Genomic DNA, 27,212 nt, shown 5'->3' with positions numbered 1-27,212 from the left:
CACAGAAGGGAATTGGTGAGGTTTTATTCACCAAGGCGCCCCCGGGGGTTACAAGAAATAATGACCACAAGCTAGCAGAGAGCAGATTTAGATTGGACATTAGGAAGAACTTCTTCACAGTTCGAGTGGCCAGGGTCTGGAACGGGCTCCCAAGGGAGGTGGTGCTCTCCCCTACTCTGGGGGTCTTCAAGAGGAGGTTAGATAGGCATCTAGCTGGGGTCATCTAGCCCCAGCTCTCTTTCCTGCCTATGCAGGGGGTCGGACTCAGTGATTTATTGAGGTCCCTTCCGACCCTAGCATCTATGAATCTATGTTTACTGAGGCTAGGGATAGAAATTACACATAAACCAGTATAAGTGATTGGAAATCAGTTCAAATTTGTAACACAACAGAAGTTCAGTGCACATAAAGCACTTTCAAAATGGCTGAAACCAGTTTAAGATAAACTGGGATGGATGTAGTACCAGACTTAACTGATTTATGGTAAATCAGTTTATTGAACTTCTGCCCCAGATCCCTTCCAGATTCAAGTTAACTCAGTCTCCCAGAATCCCAGGATGCTTTGTACCTCCCTTGCAAATCCCCACCCCCACTTTGTAGGGTGGGTGTACTAGCCCAACTGAGCAGGGATGCATGCTTTAGTGCCCCCCCCTCCCCCCTGACCCCAGCTTCTGGCTTAGGCCACTGCAGGCATGTGGCTGCATTTCCAGAATTAAAAGTGAATGTCTATTCACTTGTTTATTGGTTCAGTCTATGCAGTTTAGCATAACTTGCAAAGACTGAATCAATTCAGCCTTTGGCTTTTTAACTGTCTGTAGTTAGCCAAAGGGGTAAGCTGCTTTGTAGGTACTACAGGGTAAGAACATGTACACAATTAATAAGGAGTAACTGAGCTACTCAAGGTTCACAAACTAGTGTAGCTTCTTTGAGCATTTATAGTCTTAAACTCAGGTTGACTATCATTGCTTGCAGACATGGAAAAAAACCAAACAAAGGGTGCTTTACTTTAGACTCGGTGCACTCTTGCGGCAAGCCCAGCACATGCCCAGAACAGGCAGTGGGTTAGTTGCACCTGGCTTTCCCAATATCTGTAGAGATTAGGTGCTTTAGTGGGACTTTTTTGGTGCTTTTATCTAATAGCTGATTGAATCAGCTTTAGCTTAAATTGCTAAAAAGCTCCACTGAAGTGCCCAGTCTCTACAGACACTGCAGAGCTGGGTTGAAGTAACATACTTCTGCTTCCAACAGAGCAGGTTTTTTAAAATTTGTCAGCGTCCTATAAGGCCTACAAATTAAATTCCATACAGCCTTTCCAACACGAGAGAGAACATCACCATCAGCGAATAACTGCAGTTTAATTGATGAGGCTTTTATTATTTGTTACTATATAATTTATACACAAAAATCTCCCATTGACTTCTTCTGAAATTATTGGAAGTTCTGAATAGGCAGAAATGACCTATTTAATCTTAAACTGGTGAACGAATATTTGAGGTTAAAATGTGGATTAAAGAATTGGAAACTCACAAACCTCCAGAACAGGTGTTTTATTCCAGTTAACTTTATAGCTGACCAGAATTGTAAACTGTCTAATAAAAGCAGCTTGAAGGGGTAATACAAGTGGTTGTCTTTGTGTACAGATAAGGAGTACATGAACTGCCTCTTTCTCTGGTGATTCACCTTGAAATACTAACACATGAAGTGAAAGAAAACTGAGCAAGATTACTGAAGAAACATTCCATGTTGAACTGAAAGCTGAACATTTTACTCGCCTGTATTACTTTCTATTCTATCCAACCTAGATATGTGGAGACAAGATCCTTAGTGTCAAATATGTGACCTTACATCTTGAACATTTACAATTGGATTCCAAGGTATAAATGGACTATGTATGTGGTACACTTATAATGATCGTTATCTGTCGATATCTAAAGTAGGGGCTCAACAACTCCACTTGAAAGTAGGGAAGGGTGGTTTGAAGGATGAGAGATGAGGGGTGTCAGTAAGAGGAAGGCTTTGAACATAAGCTCCACATCTTAATTAGACCAAGGACCAACCGTATTTAGAGACAGAGGGTGCCTGTACACGAGCATGGAGGCTGCTCCAACACACTGTAATTACAGCACATCGGAGCAGACTCAATTAATTGAGTTTGCTCTGATGTGCTGTAATTATAGTGTGTTGGAGCAGCCTCCACGCTGGAGCATGGCAATTACCATGCCCAGTCTGCTGGAGCATGGCTGTAATCACAGTGCCTTGAAGCAGCCTCCATGCTGGAGTGTGGCCATTACTGCGCCCAGTCTGCTGGGCCATGGCAATTACCATGTCCAGCAGCCTCCTGCAGTTCAAAAAGGTGATGGGGGTGCTTGAACTAAAACTTGAATGAGCTTTAGTTCAAGCACCCCTGCTGCCCTTTTGAAGCATGGGGATGGTGATGCACAAGGTGCTGAGCCACTCTAATTGAAATGCTTCCCCCTCCCCTCAGAGCACATGTAAAAGTGCCCAGACTGCTTATGTTACACTGGGCACATCTATACATGCTTCTATGATGCCATTGTTACTGCGCTGTCATTTAGTACCTCCCTTTGGAAAGCCCATACTGAACCATACCAGCAGCGCATGGTTATTTTTACCTGCTACGTCACTGTAGCAACATGCTATACTGAGGGAGTGTGTTGCTACAGCAATGTAGCTGCAGCGTCACGTTTTTTGCCCGTCAATGTTATATTGCCGTAGCACGCTGCTATGGCTATGTAGCATCACGTGTAGACGAGCCCACTGAGAAGGGCAATGTCTGTCCCAAAAGGTATGTATAGCTATTATATTTAGATGGATGTAACTGGGGTTAGGTCAATCCAAATGCCCAATCGTGCAGGTGCTCAGAAGGCTTAAGTCAGACAAAAAATATGGTGTTCCCAGTCTAAATTAGCTTATCTGAATAGATGCACTAACTTAGATTGAAATCAGGTTAACCTGAAAGGGTTAACCCAATCTTGTGAACACCTGCCTGCATTCCCAGTGTAGCCCTGGGACTGGGAAATCCAAGCCAGTCACCTCAGGGCTGTGCTAATCCCTTCACTTCCCAATCCCTGGCTGGACTATTTTTAATCCCCTGCCGTTCCCTAGACCTAGTACCACTCTGCATCCTGCAGACCTGCCAGCCCCTCCCAATCCCACTAAACCCACCTTGAACCTGCCATTACTTCCCCTGATCCTTCCCACCCTTCTCCCCACCCTGATATTTATTTCACTTTCCTTGCATAGCTCCCGGAAGTGGCGGATACCTGTACACGCTGCTCCTGGGAGCAGAGAACTGCTGCATACATCTGCTTCTGGTCTAGGTGTAGGCAGCTTAAACTAAGCCACCTACACCTAAAGACCAGGTGCAACAAATGCTTGTTCCCACACGAAATTGAGAACTTAGGCTTAACTTCCAAAAGTTCCAGGGAGCTGGGGATCATGCCCATATCAGAGTGGATGTGGAGTGACACATTTATAAGCACTTCCTTTTTTTTTTTGCATCCCTAAAGGATGAGTTTTATTGAAACAGAGCAGTCCTTTAGCACTCTTTGGACTGAACTGTAAAACACATTTGAAAAGCGTAAAATCCTTATTTATGTGAAGAGTGTTTGAAACTCAAAAGATAAATGTCATTCAAATAACAAGCATGTCCTAGGTAACCAATATGTAATGGGGCACAGCTGTAATAACAGCCACTGAACCACAGACTCCCTACATCATGTCATTAGCTGACTTTTAATAACTCTATCTTCTTGTCTTTTTTATAAGGGCCATTGGGAAAGAAAGAAATATATCACGCACCAAACATCTGTTGGTTTGTCATATTGTCTCTCTCAAAAGATATATCTGCTTAAGGGACCTGTCTTAGGATATAGTTTATAAAGTTCTAAAAATGGATTTTATTTAAACCGGGGACATCATACACTGTATATGAGTTGCTACAGACAGTGTATTTCAGCTTAATAGGGAAAAAAGATGCATCTACAGCAGGCATTAGAATTCTTGCAAATAAGGTACACATCCAAAAACTCCAATAAAGCACTGGATCACCCTTGATGCAGAATGTCATATACAAAGCCACTAATTCACTCCAGTCATTAGGCACAGAAAAAATGAAATTCTAAGGGTGAGGGAACTATGACAGTGCAGTAGATCTTTACATGCTTTAACAAAAAGCTTTAAAATTTACACCCAGTTCTTCTTTATTTTAAATCTTTATTTGCAAGGCGAAGTAGCAGAAGCAGTTTGATGATCTGAACTTCAGCAGTGTAAATCAAGGTGTGAGCAACCAACTATGTCTATATCTGGGGCCTGTTAATGCCAGTCATGCCAATCTCAATACCTTATTAATCACCTTCATCTTCAAGTATGCCTGCACACATTTTCACACCAGTCTCTGTGGAAAGATAGTCTCATTCCCCACTAGAACAGCTTTTTCTCATTCAAATTCTTCAAGACTTGCTCCTTTAAAAGTCTTTTAAGTGTTTTAAAACTGCAAAAAGTTGGGGAATCCAAAAAATGTCATGTATCACACAATGTCAAATATCATGCAACTATGGCACTGGACTCTATATCCAATTGCATACATGACCACCAAGTGATCTGGTTCCACAAGATGTTATAGACTGTGCAGAATTTTTTGATTTTTAACTTGTGGAAGCAAATGTCAAATCACATGGAAAGGACCCATGCTACCCTGCTGGTTTAGGTTACTGCTATTTTAGGTCTGTATCCTATCTTTTAATTAATTAACATGAATGTTGCCGAACTATAACTTTCCCTCTTCTCACATATACATAAACATGAACCTTCCCTTTGTATTTTGCATTAGCAATTAAGTTTCATTTTCATACATATCATCTTTAAACAACATTCTGTTTTCTGATTCACATATTTAACATTTAACATAAGGACTTTGACTGACTGAGCACAAATCTTAGATTCAAACTTGCTGTCCATAACTATTTGTATATATAAAGTTATCTTTTTTTTGCAAGCCTCCATCAGAGCAAAATAAGATTCACAGCTAGGCAATGCAGAAGCATGAACACAAGAAAAGTTAAGTTTGCTATAAGAATTCAAATGGTTTTTAGTGGGAAACTGCTGGCCTGGGTCTACTTCTATGCATATGAAGTAAGTGGAATGTCTGAGAAGCATACAACGCCCTAAGAGTTGAAGAATATTTTACCCACAATGCTGCTAGGAATCCCAAAGTAATTGTCAACATAGTATAAACTTAAGTTTATTTGGTTCCTTATCTCTGGAGATATTACAGTGATGGGCCCAGGCAAACAGAGAAACCTGTTTCACCCCACTCCCCTTTCCATGTTCCATCTAGGGCTGCTTCTTGAAAAGCTTCCTTCTTCCGTACTTTTCTACTCCTTTCATGCTTCTCTTGGGCTTGAAAGACCTCTCCTCCTCTTTTCTCCTCCCTTCAAATCCCATTTCAGACTATAGTTCTTCCATGAGGTCTTTCAACATTAAATTACTGACACTGTACAAAAATCCACCCCCACTCTCTAGAAGGTGTCTTCTATCTCTCCCATTTATACTGCTTGCCTCTGATGAACATGCTCAGTTTCCAGAGGATGAAGCCACATTTTCCTCCAGGTCCCTCTAAGGCTCAACATCTTAGTGTTCAATACATAAAGAATATAATACAACTTATTTCCGCCCAACAGCATGAAATATGAGAGTGGGACTGTGGGACTGCAATGTATTTAATGTAATAGAACCAACAGTCACAACAGGTTATGAAAAGCCAATGTTTGCACTGGTTCCTTTACAATAGCAGATACATTTGTGTAAGCACACATTGCCAGTCAGCTGCCTATTAACTCCACATGAGGGAATGCTCTCTGTGAGCTTTCAGATAACTTGTGCTCCTAGCAGACTTCAGGTAAGGGATTTGAAAAGCTGAAACAGAATGAATTGTGCTCAAGACACCCCGTTTAGTGTTAGTCACATCGGAGCTCTACCTTCTGAAATACATGTAAGTTTGGAATCCAGCTTGTTTGGAGCACGAAAAACATAAAAGAAAAAACAAAACAGAACAAAAAGCAAGCACTATCTGTGTTTTTAAATCTTGCTATCCACAACAGTTAAATCTTTTGTCAGAGACAAGCATTTGTAGAATTGACAACAGGTTTTTTGTCCTGAAATCATCTTTGTGGTAAGTATTAAGTATTTTGAAAATAATTCAAAGCAAATTCTGTGCAATATCCACCGCAGCACTGGGATTTAATGGAATAAAGGATCAGCATATAAACAAAAGCTGGGGGAAAATAGCAAAATGTGACCTAATAAACATACACATCAGATTGTGTATTCTTAGCTGCAGAAAAAGCACGCTGATTCTCTGAAAAAGGAATAAACAGTAAGTGAGAACTATGCCATAGCATCAAGTTCTGTGAAACTTAATATCCAAGAATGACATTATGATATATAGAAAAAACTGGGGCAGAGCTCTGAGTTTGCAGGCATTTCCTTTCCTATATTCTTTGCTGGATTATATATATAGCACAATAGGTGCAAATTCACTACACACTTCAGCGTCATAGATTTCAGAAATACAAAGGATGCACCTTATGATTATTATTTACATTGTTCGAGATCCCATTTAAACAGACACTTTAGACGGCTTAGTAAAAGAAAGGTCCTGAAGAGATTCTACTGTAAATGATCACAAATGGTAACAGATAATTATTTACACTGATACCACCTCACATATACTGGGAAGATTTCAGGACCATTTTCTAAATACCTATTAGCGCACGCATTAGTGAAAACTACTCTCAAGGTCATTTAGACCAAGGATCCACTTTGGCCAAAAATATTTTGAAAATTCTAGTTTTCACACCAATGATTAAAAAGGCTTTACCCCATCCCTACTAACAGGCTCAGCTGAGAGAGCTGAACTCCAGATGAGACCTTCAGATCATAGCTCAGCACAGCTTCATGGCAGACTGGCTTCCTGGAGAGAGAATGAGGGGGAGGGAAATGAAGGAAGGGAATCTACTATAAACTCATTCATACACTGAACTGAGGCATACACAGAAAGGCAGAAGAATGCTGAGAAAGTGCCACCAAACACACAGAGGACAGGGCACTATGGAAGTGCATGAAAGAAGGTGTCATGAAAGAAAATGAGAAGAGAGGGGCAGTGCAGAAGGAAAAGGATGTAGTGCTGTTTCACCAGAGGCAAGGTGGAGCATTATTCCTATTCTCCATCACCACTGTCTTTGGGGAAGAGAGAAAGAATAAAATAGCTTTATTATTTTCTGAAGGTCATCTCCTGTGGTTTCTTCTGCAGTCCTGAGATGCATCTGGCACAGCAGCTGGACTTCCCTGATGTTTTGCTTCTGAGGCAGGAAGCATTACATGTTTTCACCTCTATCATGACTGTGCAACAGTCTGAATCTTAAGGGTGTTAAGAGGGGACTAATCCCAACCTTCCTAGCACATCTGATCAAAGGGGTTGTGAAAGTTGGGGTGTTCAAATCAGGGCATATCCCCTCTGTTCTCTCCATGCTTTTGGATGCATCCAAGACAAGTAGGGGCTCCACACACCTCCAGCCAATCTCCTCCGCACTGACACTCTTATTGCAGGTGGTTGAAGTTGCCTGCTTGTTACGCCAAGGATTCTAAACACATTCATCATGCAGCTAAATAGACAAGCTGAATGCTGAAATTTAGCAAGAAACCCAAGCCGAAGGGACCCTCCAATGAAATAAGGAATACAGAGCTATCCATAGAGCAACTTATGTGCAGTGGTATAGTCCCCCTTTCAGTCCTACCCCAAAGTCTCACCCTGATTGACTGAGTAAATGTCTGCTCAGTCCTTTTGCACTGCAGATCCTCACCCGCTCTGCACATGATCACCAGGTTCCCTGCCGGTTTGTAGGGGCCCAGCCCATCTACAGTAAGCAGTACATTCAGTTCTGCCACCTCTCTAGGAGTTTCCTGGGACCTGGATTTGCCAACAGATGAAGTCTAAACCTGGAATGGGTACCAAACCTGACTGTCCTTTTGCAGTGTGAAGACCATGGTGAATGAGCTCAATGCTCCGCAAGCCTTAGTCTGGTTGACAGGGTACTAGTCCCTAACAAACAAGCAAACTGATTTAATACGATGTTTAAAACCAGGGTATTGTGTTTTTAGTGGTTAAGAGAAAATAGGGTATTTGGTTCCATAATAATAATACAGTAAAGATCTGGTGTCTGATATTTTGGGAGGTATTTATTGAAGCAGTTTAAAGGGAACAGGAAACAATGTAGCTTTTTGCCACGGATTGTGGTAACTGATACTTATACTACCAGCACTTTGAACCTATAGAATCATATTGCAGTGATCAAGACGAGCCTCTGGAGTCCTCGGGAACACTTTGGGCACTGGTCTGACACGGAGAAGCCGATATATAGCTAGGCAACTGTTGTTGTTGCATTACTGGGGCATAGTGACAAGCTCTTCCCCCCAACCCTGTCCAGAACTTTGAATGACCGTATCCATAATCTCTGGCCAGTCGTCAGTAGTAATGCACTCCTCATTGTTTTCCACAATGAACAACTCAATTTGGTGCTCCGCTACTTACACCAGTGGTTCTCAACTTTTTTAGACTTAAGGCACCCCTTAGAAAATGCCAGCTGTTAACTTTCACTATTTTGTTCTCTTTTGATTATGGAAGAATAACAGAGCTATTCTCCTGTTACAAAGAACTCAGAAAGACCAGATCCCAATGTTTCTGACACTATGGATTCCTATTTGACATCTCAGTGTTAATACTGAGTAGAAGTGTGCGAAGCGGGCCCTATTCAATTCGGATTCGGCCTGAACCAGGGACAGTGATTCAATTAGTTGATTTGGATCACTGTCCCTGATTTGATTCGGCTGAATCCGAATCTGAAGATTTGATGGTGATTCACAGAATCAGCGATTCGGCCATAGACACAGCTTTAAATGTTTTTTCTACATAGCTCGAGGTACCAGGAACAGCTTGTGAACACTGCAACGCTGGGGGAGATGGAGCATCCCACAGGAGCACAGGGGGCCCTCCACATGCTCAGCGGCAAACCCAAAAGTTCCAGGTCTGCTGGGGAGCATGCTGCGCCCCCCCCCATGCTTCTCCACCTCAGTGATTGGACACGGGGGGACCCCAGGTGCCCCCCAGACCCAGGAGACCAGTTGCCAAGCTGTGGGGGGGGGGGAAGGCGGCAGGGCCCCCCTGTGATCTCCCCAGTGGACCTAAAAGTGGACCAGAAATGCTTCTGGTCCACTTCCAGATCTATTGCCAAACGTGCTGAGGAGACCCGCAAGCTTCTGTGGGACTCTCCATTTGCCCCAGCATCGCAGCATTCACAAGCCGCCTGGTACTACAGGTATGTAGGAAAAACATTTAAAACTGTGTCTATGTCTGAATCTCCAAATCTTTCTGAATCAATTCAGAGGGTTCCTATTTGATTTGGAGAGGTTCAAGGGTCCTCTGATTCGATTTGGGTTTGGAGATTCGACCACCGAATCAGGCTGAATCTACATCGAATCAAATCAGGGGCTTCACACAGCCCTAATACTGAGCAACATATTGTAGTATCCCTAAAAGTATCTCCCAGTACCCCAGGATGCCATGGCATGCTGGTTGAAAGTCATAAAATTACACCGTGCCATTGAAAACACAGCATTTAAAGCCTGACACTGGAACAGTTACCCAATCTAGCTCTCTTGTCAGGGCAAAACTGTTCTCTACAGACCACTTTCTACAGCCTGCATGATTCTCTTGGCTCAGAGCTCCAACAGAACTCTTCAAATACAACTGCCTGTAGAGCAAAATTGCACTAATGTAATATAAATCAGTCCATAAACTGAACAGGTTAGACTGGCTGGAAAGCCCATGTGGATGCTCTTATTTCAATTTTACTTAAGTCTGTTCTTGGTAATTTAAGACAATTAACAGAAAAAAAATCACTATTAAACTAGAAGGATATCACACAAGGGGTCAGAACCATTTGACTGAATCCTACGACATTCATTCTTGAGGTTAAATAGGTGCCTCTTTCTCTGATAGACAAGTCTCTGGATCTCCCAACATGCCACCCTGAGAGGAAGGTACTGAATTGCCCGCCACCAAAAAGCAGCCAGGTCTCTGAGGGAGCACTGTTGGTATTAAACAATACACAGCAAAAGTACACAAACAGAAGAAAAAAAGAAACAAGATCATACAGGCTCTTTTTAATGAAGCTTCTTGAGAAAGGAAGGGTTAGTCTGACCTTGAAGGTGTTGTTTATCTAAATCAAATCTCTCCATTTGTACTAATCTGCTTTTCTAGAGCTCTCTCACAAAATAATCCCTATCCAACTGTGGCTTTTCATATTCATGTATGCATAATCTTTAAGTGCTGAGACAAACACTACCTGTTTTCAGGCTATCGTCAATAAACATCAGAGACACAGGCAGAGAGAATACATGACTCAGAGTTGAGCCTGTTCTCTTTGAAGCAGAGCTGAAGATGCTCCAGACACAAACAAGGCAGTATTCACAGCACCTTCCTTGGAGGAGTGTGTGTATGGTGGGGAGAGAAGTATAACACCCCTGGATTCAATTCTGCTGCTTTTATATGCAAATACGCTTCTGCTGTTGAGAGGACTTGGCAAGAAAAAGCAAAGAATCCTCTGCATCTCCTAAGTACTTTTCCTTCTTTAGCCATAGGCAGGCATCATAAAGATCAATAGTAAAGATGGTGTGTGGCAGGATACCTTACTGTGGAGCATGAGGATTATACCCTGAGACTTTAAGCTTCATCATGGTGCCAAAAATGTACCCGGAGGTGGACTGCCTGTTTTTGTATAGTTTATTATTCAGCTTCAAGAAATACAGTCTCCATCTAGAGCTGGAAGCTTCCTAAAGGGTGAACGGAATTATTGATGTGTTAAATTTGCAGGAACACTTCAAGCACACTGCAATGTATCATTGCCACGCTTATAAAATTTGTTCCAAAGGAAAACAGAATTTGCCTTCTCTTCAAAGCAATGGACAGCAAGCAAAAACCAAAAAGTTGGTGGGACAATTAGACGTGTAATTTGCTATTCAGCAAATCACACACGCATGGCAGGAGGCACTATTGTGGGATAGGGGATCAGATCACAATCACACCCTACTGCCAGTGCAGGAGAAGCCCAGGAGCACGAGCTTGGGCTCCCTCTGAACTGGTAAGTAGTAAGCTGCATGCCCAGTATTCCTGTGGTTGGGAATGCCAGCCAGCTGATTGGCACTCCCAGCTGTGGAAGTACATTGGAGCCCCTCAAGACACTGATGCATTCCCATGCTGGGAGCACTGCCCCAACTGCAGAATCCAGATACAGGAGTGCAATGAAGCGAAGGGCTCCGAAGTGCTTCTACAGATGGGAGCACCTATCAGTTGACCACTGTTCCCAGCCACTGGTGCACATCAGAATGATGGACTCTGATGCACTCCCATAGTTGGGCATGCAGATCACCTGATTGGCACTCCTATCCACAGGAGCCAAGGGTTGTGATGCACTCCTGCATCTGGGAGCACAAATCAACTGATGGGCACTCTTAGCCATGATCAGCACTGATTGGCACTGGCCACACATTCAATTTAAGAAGCAATAGGTAACATCAACAAAGTTATTACAAATATTTTGTATAACTGTGGCTAATTCCCTGTTGCCCTGCACCATTAAGCGCAGTGGGGACACATAGGGGGTGCACGTTCACCCCCTGAGAGCGTTGGTGCATGCCCTGACAGGCCACACTCCCTGCTTAGGCGATGGGCATGGGGGTGCAGGCAGGAGCATCAGTGCCTTCCCTGCGAGCACCGGCCGGGAAGTAGGAGCACTGGACAAAACACCACAGCCATTTCTGGGAGTGTCACGGCCACTTCTCAGGCAGGGAACACCACTTCCCCCTCCCCCGGTCACTGACTGGTTGCTGGCTAAGGTGGCACTAGTTGCCCATGATTAAGTGTATGAGTGTGTGGCCAGGTTACTATTTAAGACATGATTAACTGGTTAATCCCAGTAAGTGTAATGTATGCCAGGGGCCTAACAACTACTGTATATAAGCAAACACAGCAGCTAAAGGCTTCTTCCAACAGGAAGATCTACTACCTATGCTGCAGTGGTGGCTGATATTTCTGTGGATTAATTTTGTCTTCTCTAAAAATAATTGCATTCATAATTTTATGTTCTTATTTGAAGTGTGGCTATTTGAATAAAAGCACTGCAGGTGAAAAATAACTTTTTGTTCAATATGCCCAAGTAACATCTACAAATCTGTTTTACTATTGACTACACTACAGAGATAAGGGCATAACAAAAGAGCTAAATTTTATTATGTCTCATGCACCATCGGTAACAGTGTCTGCTCAGTCTCTTTGAAGAATCTTTATTGTTTGTAATGATGTAGAAAGCAGATGAATCATGAATTCAGAGTTATTAGAACTAGGAGTGAGTTTTAAGTGATGGCAGAGAGAAAATAGTTTTTTGACTGGTAGACTGAGAATATCTGATCAGGAAGCCATTGAAGAAAATGAAGAACACTACAATTGAACTCCAAAATATCATTCTTACAATCAATTTCCACACTTTCCATTACAGCTGTAAAATGTTAACCTCCAAGTCTGAAACAGAGATTGAAGTCTCTCTGCTAGTTTCCCACTCCCAAATCTCCTTTGAAAGAAAGCAAAATACAACAGGTAGGAAAACCAATTTCTAACCTTTTAAGCCTGCATCCCAGAGCTAAGGCATTGCTATGATGCTGCTTTTGTTGCTATTGTTTATTTTTCTTTTCTTTTCTTTTTCTGGTGAAGGGGAAAGAGAAAGTGATGTTTGAGGAAGGCATTGATGTCCATCTGTGACACTCCATCATTTGATACTGAAGAAAATGGTAAGTTTTCTAGCAAAGTCCTGGTTATTGTTTCAGGAGTCCTAAAAAGGGGGAGTTTTGCATATGCCAACCTGTATATAATCAGGGTTTGAAGCTGTACTGTGGATACAACTTTTGAATCACTGTTTCTAGATGTCCTGCCTGCCCAAGCCAAAAATAAATAATCATGGCCCAAATCAACACAGAAATTGTGGTACACTCCATCAAATAGTAAGTTCTTAAACTGGTAACTGCAGTCAAGCTAAGCAAGCATTTACCAGACTGCTGAATACATCCAGAAAAAAGGGGTTGTTGCTAGTACCTCGCTCTATGGTGGAATCTGCTATCCACTTTTAGAACTCACATTAACTTCAGGGGAGTTCTGAGTTTGGCCAAGTCACAGAACGATAGAAAATGAGGGTTGGAAGAGACCTCAGGAGGTCACATCTAGCCCAACCCCCTGCTCAAAGCAGGACTGTCCCCAACTAGATCATCTCAGCCAAGACTCTGCCTAGCTGGGTCCTAAAAACCTCCAAAGATGGAGATTGTACCACCTGTCTGGGCAGGATTCCATAAGCTCTCACAACAGGGTAGCCTACTCCAGTGTTTTACTACCCTCCTAGTGAGAAAGTTTTTCCTAATATCCAACCTAAAGTCTCTTGCTGCAACTTGAGGCAATTGCTCTTTGTTCTGTCATCTGCCACCACTAAGAACAATCCAACTCTGTTCTCTTTGGAAGCATCCTTCAGATACTTGAAGGCTGCTATTAAATCCTCTCTCAGTCTTCTCTTCTCCAAACTGAATAAGCTCAGTTCCCTCAGCTTCTCTTCATAAGTCATCTTCCCCAGTCTGCTATGTTCATTGCACTTTGTTGCACTCTCTCCAATTGGTCCACATCCTTTCTGTAGTGGGGGGCCCAAAACTGGACATAGTACTCCAGATGTGGCCTCACCAGTGCTGAATAGAAGAGAATAATTACTTCCTTTGATCTGCTGGCAACACTTGTACTGATGCAGCCCAGTATCCTGTTAGCTTTTTTCACAACAAGGCCACACTCCTGGCTCATATTCAGGTTATTATCCACTGTAACCCCCAGGTCCTTTTCTGCAGAGCTGTTGCCTAGCCAGCTGGTTCCCAGCCTGTACTGGTGCATGGGATTCTTCTGTCCTAAGTGCAGGACTTTGCACTTGTCCTTATTGAACCTCATGAGGTTCTTTTGGTCCAATCCTACAATTTCTCAAGGTCTCTCTGAATCCTACCCCTACCCGCCAGCACATTTACTCAACTGAGGTCATCTGCAAACTTGCCAAGGGTGCACTCTATGCCATCTTCCAGGCCATTGATGAAGACATTGAAAAAAAAAACTGGCTCCAGGACCAACCCCTGGGACACTCCACTTGATACTGGCTGCCAACTGGACATTGAGCCATTGACTACCACCCTCTGACCCTGACAATCCAGCCAGTTTTCTATCCAATTTACAGTCCATTCATCCAACCCCTACTTCCTTAGCTTGCTTTTGAGAATTCTGTGGGAGACCCTATCAAAAGCCTTCCTAAAGTCAAGGTATATCACAGCTGCTGGTCTTCCTGCATCCACAGAGCCATCATCTCATCACAGAAGCCAATCAGGTTGGTCAGGCGTGACTTGCCCCTGGTGAATCCATACTGATTGTTCCTGATCACTTTCTTCTCTTCCAGTTGCTTAGAAATCGATTCCCTGAGGACCTGTTCCATGATTTCTCCAGGGACTGAGGTGAGGCTGACTGGTCTGTAGTTCCCTGAATATACCTTCTTCCCTTTCTTAAAAGATAGACACTATATTTGCCCCTTTCCAATTGTCTGGAACCTCTTCCAATCTTCATGAGTTTTCAAAGACAATGGTTAGTGGTTCTGCAATCACATCAGCCACCTCCCTCAACACCGTCAGGTGCATCCCATCTGTCTCCATGGACTTGTACACATCCAGCTTTTCTAAATAGTCCCTAAGCTGTTTTTTCACCACTGTTGGCTGCTCACCTCCTCCCCAAATTGTGCTGCCAGGTGTAGTAGTCTGGGATCTGAACTTGACTGTGAAGACTGATGTGAAAAAGGCACTGAGTATTTCAGCCTTTTCTGCATCCTCTGTCACTGGGTTGCCTCCACCATTTAGTAAAGGACCTATCCTTTTCTTGATCCCCCTCTTATTGCTGACATACTTGTAGAAATCCTTTTTGTTACCCTTCATGTCCCTGGATAGCTGCAACTCCAATTGTGCTTTGACTTCCCTGATTCCATCCCTGCATGCCTGAGCAATACTCATATATTCCTCCCTAGTTGTTTGTGCAATTTTCCACTTCTTATAAGCTTCCTTTTTGTGTTTTAGCTTATTGAAGAGATCCCTGCTAAGCCAAGCTGGTCTTCTTCCTGCTTCTTCCTGAGCCCTCAGTAAGGTTTCTTTAAAGTACAGCCAGCTCTCCTGGACTCCTCTCCCTGTGAGAGTGGCCTCCCAGGGGATCTTGCCTATGTGTTCCCTGAGTTGAAGTCTGATTTCTGAAGTTCAGGGTCCTTACTCTGCTGTTCTCCTTCCTTCCTTTCCTTAGGATCCTGAACTCAATCATCTTGTGGTCGCTGGTGCCCAAGTTGCCATCCACTTCTACATTCCCCACCAATTCTTCCCTCTTTGTGAGCAGCAGGTCAATAAGAACATGGCACCTAGTTGGCTACCCCAGCACTTGCACCAGGAAGCTGTCCCAAAAACTTCCTGGATTGCCTATGCACTGCTGTATTGCTCTCTCAGCAGATGTCAGGGTGATTGAAATCCCCCATGAGAACCAGGGCCTGTGATCAGGAAACTTGTGCTAGCTATTTGATGAAAGCCTCATCCACCACATCCTCCTGGTCTAATGATCTATAGCAGACACTTCAACAGGCCTATCTCTAGTTTCATACTGGAGCTCTGAGCAATCATGGCTTTTTTACATAAAGTGCTATTACTCCTCCTCTTCTTCCCTGCCTTTCTTTCCTGAACAGTTTATACCCATTCATGACAGTGCTCTAATCATGTGAGCTATCCCTCCAAATCTCTGTTAATCCAATTATGCCATACTTCCGTGACTGTGCAATGACTTCCAATTCTTACTGCTCATCTCCCAGGCTCCATGCATTTGTGTACAGGCACTTGAGCTGATAGCCCAACTTTCTCAGGAAGAATGAGAACCCCTCCCCTGTTGCCCCCTTCTGCTTGCACTTTCTCCAAGACACCCGCTTCCCCACTTACCTCAGGACTTTGGTCTGCATCCCTCGGTGAACCCAGTTTAAAGCCCTCCTCACTAGATTAGCAAGCCTGTCTGAAAAGATGTTCTTTCCTCTCTTTATCAGATGGATTCTGTTTCTTCCTAGCAACAAGTTTGCATACGGCAGAACAATGGTGACTAGAATAGTTTTTTATTTCCATCTGGTGTATCAAAGTGAGAGCCTATAATGCTCAACTAGCTGTGTAAGTCACTCAAATAAGTATGATGCATGCATAGGTGGATCTTGGTTTTTGAAAAAGGGGGATGCAGGTGACGTAGTATATCATCACGTATAACACAGAAAGTAATTTTTCTCCAGTTAGAGAGAAACTAAAAGATTTTCTAGTATACTAGAGGCCCAGAGATATTTAGTTCAGGCCAAAGCAAAACCAAAGACAACTTTCTGAATGTGCACTAACTTACTAGATTACATATTAAGTAAAAAAAAACAACACAAAAAACTAGACATAGTAGTCAAAATATATTGTTTTACTAGTCCTACAGTCAATATAGTTAAATGTACATCTTAATGAGAACACTAAAACAAAACATAGCTTTATTGAGCATCCTGACAGTGCATCCAACACTTCACTTCACTGTCCTTTTCAAACCTGAGTTGATGTTCACCTGAGTTAATATTACCACACCTGAGTTAAGGCTTTTAGCTAGAACTAAAAACGGTCTGCAGGGCTGTGAAACAGAAGAGAGAGATTACCAGAAATAGCTATCAGACAGCAAAATTGCAGAAGAAAGGATAGCTTGATTAATGGAACATGAAGACCATCAAAAAGGAGAGAGGGTTGTTAACACCTGTGGAACAGAGATAGACTAGCAGGAATCAGGTAGATTACAATGGGACATGAAGTCAATTGACTCCCTCAGCATTGTCTGAATAGAAATGCCACAGCCACTCCCAGGCAGTTGGTTTTAAAGGTTGCGTGGAGCAGGAATCAAAGGGAGGTATAACTGCACCACCGCAGCCCCTCGATCTGTGGATCCTTCAATATATAAAAAAAAAAAAAAAAAAAGAAGAAGAAAATCAATTGCAGAAGAACGAAACTGTGACCAGGGCGTTCACAAACCCAGCAAACCTGCACGTGGGCCTGATAATTCTGCAGCTAGGCCAGGAAATGTGGCACAGCTGTCAGTCTCTCTGCATGACACATTCATAATGAGCACCCCACCCTCAGGGATACCGAATACCATATAATCTCCTAACGTAGCCAGTGACCCTTCCTAAGCAGGGTTGATTGGTGTTATTAGGAGATAACATCTGTGTGAAAACATATTGATGTGAAGCCGGAGGAAGAGTTCTTCCCTTCAGCATATGCAATTGGCAGAGACTCACTGCTCCAGTTTATAATGTAATAAAGCACAATTCAGAGGGTGCCATATCATGTAGGCGTCTTATAGCATATTACAATGAAATCAAGAGGATGATCAACAAACCTAACTCTACAAGCTAAACTTTCTGTTATTATTTCCATGCAAAAGACAGAAAGGCTTAAAGGAATTATAAATATTGCAATGTCATATCAGTCTGAGCTGTATCTTGACAGAGAGCTCGCTTTTCAGGGCTTCATTAACCTTCACCGAAAGGAAACAAAACGCAACAAAAGCTAAGTAAAACTCACATCAGGGAGGACATTGTTCCCAGTCTCCCTTATCAATCACTGGGGAGTTGAAGTAACAAGCAGTCACTCAATGCCACGAACCATACAAAAAAGTAATGGGCTTGATTTCACTCATACACACATTTTACACCAAGAAAACTACATTGCCATTGGTAAAGGAGAATCAGAATCAGTCTCTTACATTCGTAAAGCACCAATCCATCCTAAAATGTTTCCAGTTCAAAGGATCTTAGAAATGGCATATAATACAGGGAAGGTGTTCCTGTATCTAAGGTATATATATCATTCAATAGCTGTGAAAGGGGATCTTTTAAAATATTACATCAGTTTAATGGCATCTGCTGAAGTAGATTGCTATCTACAAAAGTTTATGACACTCTGGTGCCACACTGTCCTGCTTTCTGCCCAACACAATGAATGTAACTGGTACACGGTTTATCTGTCTTGGAAGGATGAAAGGCTGCATTAACACCTACTATCATAACATGCTGGTATTTCAGGAAGCCAAGGAGCTGGGTCCTCTTTCCTCACCACACACTTTATAACTACACTGTCTTCCTAGGAATCACTGCTGGATCGACACCAGTGAGAGATCAGAACAGTGTCAGAGCTTATATGAGATAATAAAGGATACCTCCCTTTCAAGAATGGAAAACATCTGCTGATTTTTTTTACTGTCTTTTTTACTTACATAGTATCATGCATTTCAATGAGTCTTAGATGGAAAATTCTCTAGTCATTTTACAGGCATCAGCTGATTTCTCAGCAGCACTTGACATGATTCTTTGTAATTTATATATACATGCAATAAAAAGTGTTTCTCTTTATAACTGACTGACTTGCCAAAGCATCACCCTTCCATTTATTTTAAAATAGCCTAGCAAGCTCTTAAATCCAACATTACCAAAAATCACTTCTGTGTATGATCTATTAGGTTGCTAATGGAGTCAAAGGCAAAAAATGTCCACATAAACAGTGACAAATACTGTGTAGAGAAACATTTGCTCACTTTCTGGGTGGCTTTTAGATTTTTTGGAAACACTGGAATTATAATTCATAGATACTTCTCTGTGCTGTATTTGAAGTGGAGATGTACAGTCTATGGTTCACACCACTGTAAGAACTGCCATGAAATCACACTTTCCCCATTGAGGAAAATGAAACATTTTACAGTTTTGTCTCTGTGCTTTCAGAAATGTTCCCCTCTGGAAAAACAACAGGTAGCTGTTACAGGTGAAAATCATCACCTGGAATAAGTCTGCAGAACAATTGGCTGGCTGGAGTGTCTACAGTTCTCTCGGAGGCATGGGTAACTGGTGCCTCCTGAGCCTGAGGGGGTGGGGCATAGTTTGTGGGCAGCAGCGTTGGCGGCGTCAGCGTCAAGACGGGGGGGGGGGGGGGGGGGGGGGGGGAGGTGAATGGGAGATAAGAGGGGCTCTGTGGAAAAGAGGAAAATGTATGTACTTACCATATCTGTAAATGAGCTTGAAAAATAATGGGGAAAAGATTTCATGAAGAAAACTGAAAGGTTTAGCTCAGTTCTCTTTCAGAATCTGGAACATAAAAACCTAGGAGGATTCTTAAGACAAGCTTCTACAGCAGAGATGTAAAACATATGGTCCCTTCTAGCCTACCAGCAAACTTGGGGCATGGCCTGCCACAGAATCCAGGGGCCTGGTAGACATGGATATTGATAGCAGGTACATAAGTGAAGGCTGTGCAAATATAGCCCTTGATCAACCTGCAGCCACATGGCTTACCACTGCTTATGCACCTCCACTGTGGCAAGCACCCTCTGGCCTGCCATCACTTGCCCCACTGCCACTGCTTCTGTCACTACCATCTTGTGGTCCAGGCCAGATCTAGCCCATGAGAGGTGCCATGCGGCACCCCTATTCTATACCAAACGCATGGTCTGCAACCCCTACAAAGATTCTTTGGGACAGATTCTTTTTACTTTTTGGATCCCATGCCGTGACCCTCAAAAAACATGACATAAGGAGGGAAAGGAACCCAAAGGTGGCTTTGAGATACTTTTGTATCTTATCTCCTGAATTTTAGATGCAGCACAGTGTCAAACTGGCCCTTAATGCAAGTTAGTGCAGCCCCAAAGAATGCTGAGATGTATGCCAGCTTGGGTCTGTCCCAGTAGAGCAATTCTCATAAGCCCACCCGTCTTCCTAAAAGCAGATGCCTTAGATACAGAAACAGCATAACTTAGCCAGGAGCACGTTCATTTCTTGGTCTGCATTTTGAGGAAGAGAGCAAAATAATTCTATTTTTGTGATGGGTGGGAGGGGAGGAGGAGGAGGGAGCAAACATACCACAAAAGTATGTGCTTTCAGCAAGACAACTGTAGACTGGTGCATTACACAAAAAAGAACTACAGATGGTTGGGGATCTAGTTAGCCCTTTGTTGGCAAATGTTACCTCAGTCTTGGATGCTCCATAGAGATCCTTTGGACTGATCGTATAAATGAAACTTTGGCAAATGAAAAGCAAATGGTAGAATTGGGGCAGCCTTGATCTCTGTTGTAGTCCCAGAAGACAGACTGCTGTGGCTCATATATACTCTCAATGCCTTTCCTAGGGCAAATACAGAAGTCCCCCTCCATGCTGTCAGTTACAGGATCAGGGCCTAATTCCATATTCTGGTCCACATCCCTATGTAGCTGGCAACAATCTGGACTTGGACGGAACAGGAAATGTGCTAAGAAAAAAAATGCACAGTGCTTTAAACCTCTATAATTTAATGTTAGCTTTTTATGTGCCCAACATCAAAGCATTTTTTCACTTCTATTTAATCAAAATTAATCACTAGGATTACTATAGTAATTTATGTTGGAGATTATTGAAATGAGTGTTTTATTAAAATATGGTTTTATTAATAAAACACATTCTAGCTATGGCATCATACCAGGGTGTTTTTAGAGACTATTGACTAGAGACTGGAAGTTAATCATAACAGTAATTCTGCCAGACTCCTTGACAGAAACACACTTTGGTTCTGTTTCTCTTTTTCCTAGTTTACTCAGAAGCACTGGACTCAGTGAGATACACTGGCACATAAACACTCACACAGGTGAAATAGGAAAAAGGGGACAGGGAAACCAAATCTTAGCAATCTCCGTAACCGAGAAGAAAACAAGTACAATGACACTTACCAGCTTGATTAGTTGTAATGCTAACTGCTGCAAATTGCCTTGAGAGTGCACTCAAGTCAGATACCCCATTGACTGCATCAATCTCAAATGTGTAGTTGGTGTGCGCCAGAAGGTCTACTACTGTCACGGTGGTGTTGGTGAGACCAATTTGACGGGGCAAAAACCGCACATTTCCACTACATGGCTCACAGAGATTGACAGTTCCCCCACATTTTTTGCAAATGATGTTGAAGGTGACATCTTTCCGGCCACCTGTGTCAAGGGGCCAACTCCAGTCGAGGATAACTGATGTTTCATTGATATTAGAGATAACATTTCTTGGTGCAGATGGAGGTCCTAAAAAGGTAAATGAAAAAAATAGATTAACAGGGCTTTTGTTTCATCTGGTGCTCTTTCACTATTAGGTAAATATACTTTTTTTTTATCTGCCTTTTGGGCCTGCTGGGACATTCCATTGTATTGCAAACAAAGTCAGGGAGTGTGCCTAGAGTTGGTAATGGCCTCCAAGATATGAGTCAAGACTGGAGATGCTTTCTAAGACATACATAAGAATTTATTGCTTTATTACAGACACAATATTCTGAAAACAGTGGTATTCATTTAAAAAGTCCACTCCCTTTCCCCTCTGAAGTTTTACAGAAAACAGTAGGGAGGAACTAAAAACAAGAATACAGAAACCTAACCTGAGAAGCCTTGTAGGCTGTCAGATGCTTAACATGAGAGGTTGGGAGGGGGAAGCATGGGCGACTGGTGCCACCTTAGTCAGGGGGGGGGCAAGTGCCCCCCCAGTGACCAGTCAGCGACTGGGAGGGTCGAGGGGGAGTTCCCCATGGACAAATCTCACTGACAGTGCTCCTACTCCCCAGCCAGCACTCACAGGGGGGCACCGGTGCTCTTGTCTGCCCCCCTGCCTGCTGCCTGAGTGGCAAGCACAGCCAGTCAGGGGGTGCAATGGCATTCTACACGTCGCCATTGGGGAGAAGGGTTGGAGTGGAATGTATTCTGCATGTGAAAAGCAAGGTGCTATCAGGGAAAAAAGCTCTGTTCACAGCTAAAGAACATAAACCAGGCAGAGGACTAAAAACAATTATAGCCTTAAGCATAAGAATTCTACTCACTGGTGCAAGCCATGGATGGAGGGTCCTTCTCAGAGCGGAAGTAGTTCTTTTCACACCTGCAATTCAGAGACCCTTCTTCATAGGTGGAGCTGTGAGGTGGGCATTTAGCACACTTCACATTGCCAGCAAAGGCTTTGTAGAACCCAGGTCGGCAAGCTGCAAAACAAGAGCAGCAGTTTGAAATCCCAAGGCACCAGATTCATTTTAGCATTTTGTCTGGGTTATTGCCTTGGCATCTGTTTATTTATACACTGTATTTTTGTGGATGATTATCATCTATAAAATATATACTTTTCTCCTAATAAGGGAGTTGATGATGATAAATTCTTAGTACAATGGAATCCTTTGTCTGTAAACTTTGATTTATAATCTATTTATTTGGATCACAAAACAGTATTAAAAAAAAGCAGTTTCTGCTTTGCATCATTAAAGATTTACTCCCCACCCCCTCTTACACACACATGCTGGGAGTCAACTTCTGAAATCCTGTCTGTGTTGTATTGAAAAAAGCTAACCTTCTGCCTCTGGCTAGGGACAGAAGTTACACATAAGCCAGTTTAAGTGATCAGAAACTGGATTAAATCTGTAACAGAAAAGAAGTTCAGTGCACATAAACCAGTTTCAAAACAGCTGAAGCTGTTTTAAGATAAACCTGGTTGAATGTAATATCAGACTTAACTGATTTGGGTCAAACAGGTTTAGGAAACTTCTGTCCCAGACCCCTTTGGCAAAGGTTTGTTTACAGAAGCAGGATGATTTCAACCAATGTTCCCCCCACCCTTTCTTTTGGCCAAAAACAAATACCCTGAAATAAGATGAAAGATCTTTTCTGTTTCTGAGAGATAAGCCAGGCTCAACGAGCTCATTCTGATGCCGAGAGAATATCAGGGACTTCACTGTGTGCGCTACAACAACGGCTTTTTGCATTAACACAGTCCTCTAGGAATGGTGCTTGAGCCTGTATGAGCTGCATCTGACATACTCCAGGTGGTGTTGTTTCATTAACATTGGCATGCTCCCCCTAATTCCCTCTTGTTGCATTTTATATGAACTCTGCAACACTTGCAGCAGAGAGAAAAGGCCGTAAATAAAATGTCATAGATATGAGGAAGTAAGTAAATAAGTAGTTTATAAAATCCCCATGCAGGAAAGTAACACCATTGATTTCTTTCTGGTAAGAAGACCTTGCTGTCTAGGGGCCTTGTTCTGCTGGACACTTAGCACACGTTTTATTTAGATTGTAGTAAGTGTTACTGTGCCATGTTAAAAGTTTAAACTTGTTCTGAGTAGTCGCACGGTAATGCTTGCTGTGATCTCTGACGTGATCTCTTATGCACAGCTTGCTGACTGTTGGTCTCAACCCCGACGCCACACCAGAGCCAGTTCAAGACAAGCTGGATTGAAAATCAGAAAGCTGTTCTCATATTATCTCCATGGAGCAGTCCCACGACAGCTGAGCATGATACTTAATACGATCTGGAGATGCTCCTCCTGTAAAACTCCTAATTTTGCTATAATACAATCAAACCTAGTACATGTTTTATTGTTTGGACATGCTAACACTCATGTCTAAAGTGACATAAACACATCCTAACTGCAGTGTATGACATGGTCCATGTGAGAAAAAGATCCACAGATAACAAGCACCAAATTCTCCTGTTCGACTGATAATCCTCTCTGAGAAATGCAAGTCTCTCAAAATGAGTTTGAACAAATACAGCTGTCCTGGTGAACTCCTGCCATATTACAGATATGCAGATATATAATGATGACACACCATAAAAGCAGCAACAATAGATAATACAGTAGAGTTCATACATCTTAGAACACGTTAACAGCTAATTTTTGTTCTATCATGGTCCATACTAATATTGGCCATGTACAGATTTTATAGAAAACACCTTGCTACCTTCTAACTGACCTGTCATAAAAGAGAGCTCTGCAAAATATTCACAGAGCATTCACAGGCCTCTCCTTCACTTGACACAGAGCTCTACTTCACCCATACAGCCAAGATCAGCTTGAGGGTATCCTGAAGTGTCAATGATTTAAAAGTTCACCTGTACCTGGAATAGGGCTTTATCACTAGTATTCTCCTGAATTTCAGCTTTGCAAGTGGTAGACTACCATCACATAAATGTAGTATCACATACAGGATAATGGGATCTTTTTAGAGATCAACCACATACTGTCCAAAAAGAAAACAAAATGCACGCAAAGGAAACCAACTCTTCACTTGTTAGTTGGAAAAAGATACTGAATAGTTGTCCCAATAGTTTTGTGAGGGTGGGTGAGAGAGAGAGTTGTTGGGGTACAAAAAATGAATTCACTGGTTACTTTCTGAAGCTGCATGTCAAGATAGTTTCTTGACACGTTGTAGTTAGATGATTAGATGAATATGTTTGTCAGTTTTGGGTGCCAAACACCTGAATGAAACAACTGAAAATACTAATAAATAAATAAAAAAAATCTGGGCAAATATCCAGCTCAGAAACTTTTAAAAATAGAATCTCACAGAACATTACAAACAAGTTAAGAAATATGACATGTTTCTCAGGAAACATCTTGGTCACCATTTAGTACTCCACAGTCTTTGCAAATAAAGCCTGACTGAATCCAGCTGCCACAGCTTAACTTTGTTGTTAAACTATCCCAGAAAGACCTCATATTGAAAGATCTTCCCGGTTAGCATTACAAACAAGCCTGTGCTTAAGTCACTGATGTGGAGGCCACCAGACATTTTAGGAAAATATGACCTGCAAAAATGACCTTGTAGGCTAGTGGAAGCCAACCTTTTTGGCAGACGCAAAACAAATGGAGCCCTGCACCCTCTCAGCTCCCTTTCCCCTGCCTGATCTGATGCTCTGCTTTCTTCTCCCTGCCCGGTGGTCCCTTCCTGGTCTGGTTTCTGCTTCATGCTCTACCTGCCACTATGCCTCCCTGATCTGTTGTGTGCCACATGCAGAGGCTGCCTATGTCACGTATGGGACACCTGCCACAGTTTGGCCACACACTTTTACCAGTATAAGTGAACAGAATTTGGTTTATACCCATAATAGAACAGAAGTTTGACACACGTAAGCTGGTTTTAAAATGTCAAAGTTTTGCTGCCCCCTGCCTCAGGTGAATGTGTGTCCTGTTCACTACTGATATAAACTACATTGTTTACAGAAAACTGTATCACTTAGATTGATTCTGCCTCAGGCTTTTTGAACGTCTGCACCTAGCCTATGAGTTCACAGAACCCTATATCAATAACTGCATCTGCATGGACTGACAGTCCTTTGTCCCCCGCTGGCCATGGCTTCCTGTGTTTTTTGTTGCTGTTGTTTGTTTTTTTAATTTCACTGAAGTGTCAAACTTCAGTCCCCTTCCCCAATAAGGCTCCATGGACAAAAATGTCAGAGTCACAGGTCCCTGGTGGGTTTTACTTCCTGTCATCAAATTACCCTGCTATTTCTTGGCATAGAAAGGCTTCTGGCAGTCTGTTATTAAAAATTCAAAACCAACAGAGAACTGGTTTTAATGCTAACTTCAGAAGTGCTAGCCAGAGTACATTCTTCAAACAATCAAAATGACACTGCATTTTTCATACATAGGCTGCGTCTACACAAGATGCTGACTTCATAGTAGCCCGTGACTACTGCGCACTCATCACAAACTACTGCGCAGTCAGCATCATGAAAAAGCTGTTCAGTGACGCTACTGTGCAGTAACTCTGGTTACTGGGCAGTCATTTAGGATCTGTTTACACAAGTACTAAATGACTGCGCAGTAACCACTGCACAGTCAGTGTCTCGTGGCCACAGTATACATTCCCTAGAAGTCTTCCTCTCAGTTTAACCCTTGTGAGACTGCAGAATAGGCTTAATATTAAAAAGTACATTTGGCTAGATGAATATAAAAAGTTAGACTTCCTTTAATATAGTGATACGCAATTCCTGTCTTGGCAGTGATGAGCTTCAAAGGTTAAGACTCTAAAAAGTAAAACCCATCCATCTCCTCTTCCTAGACATAACAGCAACTGCCTTTCAAAAATACTTTATTCATAACATCAATGTAATTCATACTATGCTCACAGGCAGCTGCTGGGGTGAAATTTACAATATGATATATTTTATTATGGGCGTTGCCAAAGTGGCTATTACTACAGCATCTGTACAACAGCTTGTATGACAATAGTACATAAGCTTATGTGAAAGGTAAGCATAATTTTTACTTGGAGGGAGAAGGACAGAGGGAAACAAGGAGCAAAGCTGCTCTGTTAATATGCTTCTTCCTTTGGATACCTCTGAGGAAAGCCTGTAGACTTCATTTAAGAAAGGAAGAGAGAAAAAAGAAACGGCATAGGGCTGGAAACATCCTAATAAGCCTAGATTAGACTTTTTCCCCCTCTGGGACAAGTATTTCATTGTCTTCCTGCTTTCTGTATCACTCAGCTACTGTAGTATGAAGCAAGCACTCGGGGGGGAAAAGGAGCTGGTAAGAGCCCTGCTGCCCCAGCATGCCCTAGGAGAAGGATTCCGATTTGTTTCTTCCCCTTGGGCTGCCTTGCACTTTCTGTCCTTGTGTGTCAGACTAATTTAAGATTATGCAGTGCTGCAACCCAAAGGACAAAAAACTGCAATTATACTGAAAATTAAAACATGGAAAGGGATGGCACTAAGAAGTGGTCACTTTTTTTTGTCAGTTGTTTTACATACAAGTGGGAAAACTGAAACCATCATTGTGAGAGTGGTTCAGTTTCATGGCTAAGAAGGGCTGGGTTTCTTTTTTTGAAGGAGCAGTGTTTGGCTTCTTCAGATAAGCCCTTGGTTTCAGGCAGGTAGAAAACAAAAAAAGCACTGGTACATTCACCGTCACAATATTTTAAAGTTTAAATATGGAGAATAGCTGTGAACAGCATTTGCATTTGCTTTAAATATACTTTTATGGCTAAGGTTTACTTTTCACTGCCTCTCTCTCTACTACTACTACTACTGCTTTCACTTTAAATTAGAGATAAGAAATAGGTTATACTTCCTTTGGTTGAAGTACTGAAAAATTGCAGCTTTCATGGACGCTTTACTAAAAAAAAAAAAAAAAAAAAAAGATATTGGCCAATTCTGAAAGGTTTTAATCT

General features: G+C 42.3%; 1 protein-coding gene across 1 annotated transcript in view; it reads right to left on the bottom strand.

The window, feature by feature from the left end:
* The window catches only part of EPHA3 (EPH receptor A3), a 352,724-nt gene that overhangs the window by 120,201 nt on the left and 205,311 nt on the right, over positions 1-27,212 (bottom strand). Inside the window, exons 4-5 of the mRNA XM_006033907.2 lie at positions 22,091-22,246; positions 20,973-21,308 (exon numbers count right to left, since the gene is read on the bottom strand). Coding sequence (XP_006033969.1) covers positions 20,973-21,308; positions 22,091-22,246 — 492 coding nt within the window. The remainder of the gene's footprint in view (positions 1-20,972; positions 21,309-22,090; positions 22,247-27,212) is intronic.

The sequence above is a fragment of the Alligator sinensis genome, unplaced genomic scaffold (genome assembly GCF_000455745.1).
Source record: "Alligator sinensis unplaced genomic scaffold, ASM45574v1 scaffold918_1, whole genome shotgun sequence".
Classification (NCBI taxonomy): Eukaryota; Metazoa; Chordata; order Crocodylia; family Alligatoridae; genus Alligator; species Alligator sinensis.
This window is presented reverse-complemented; position numbering and strand designations above follow the sequence as displayed.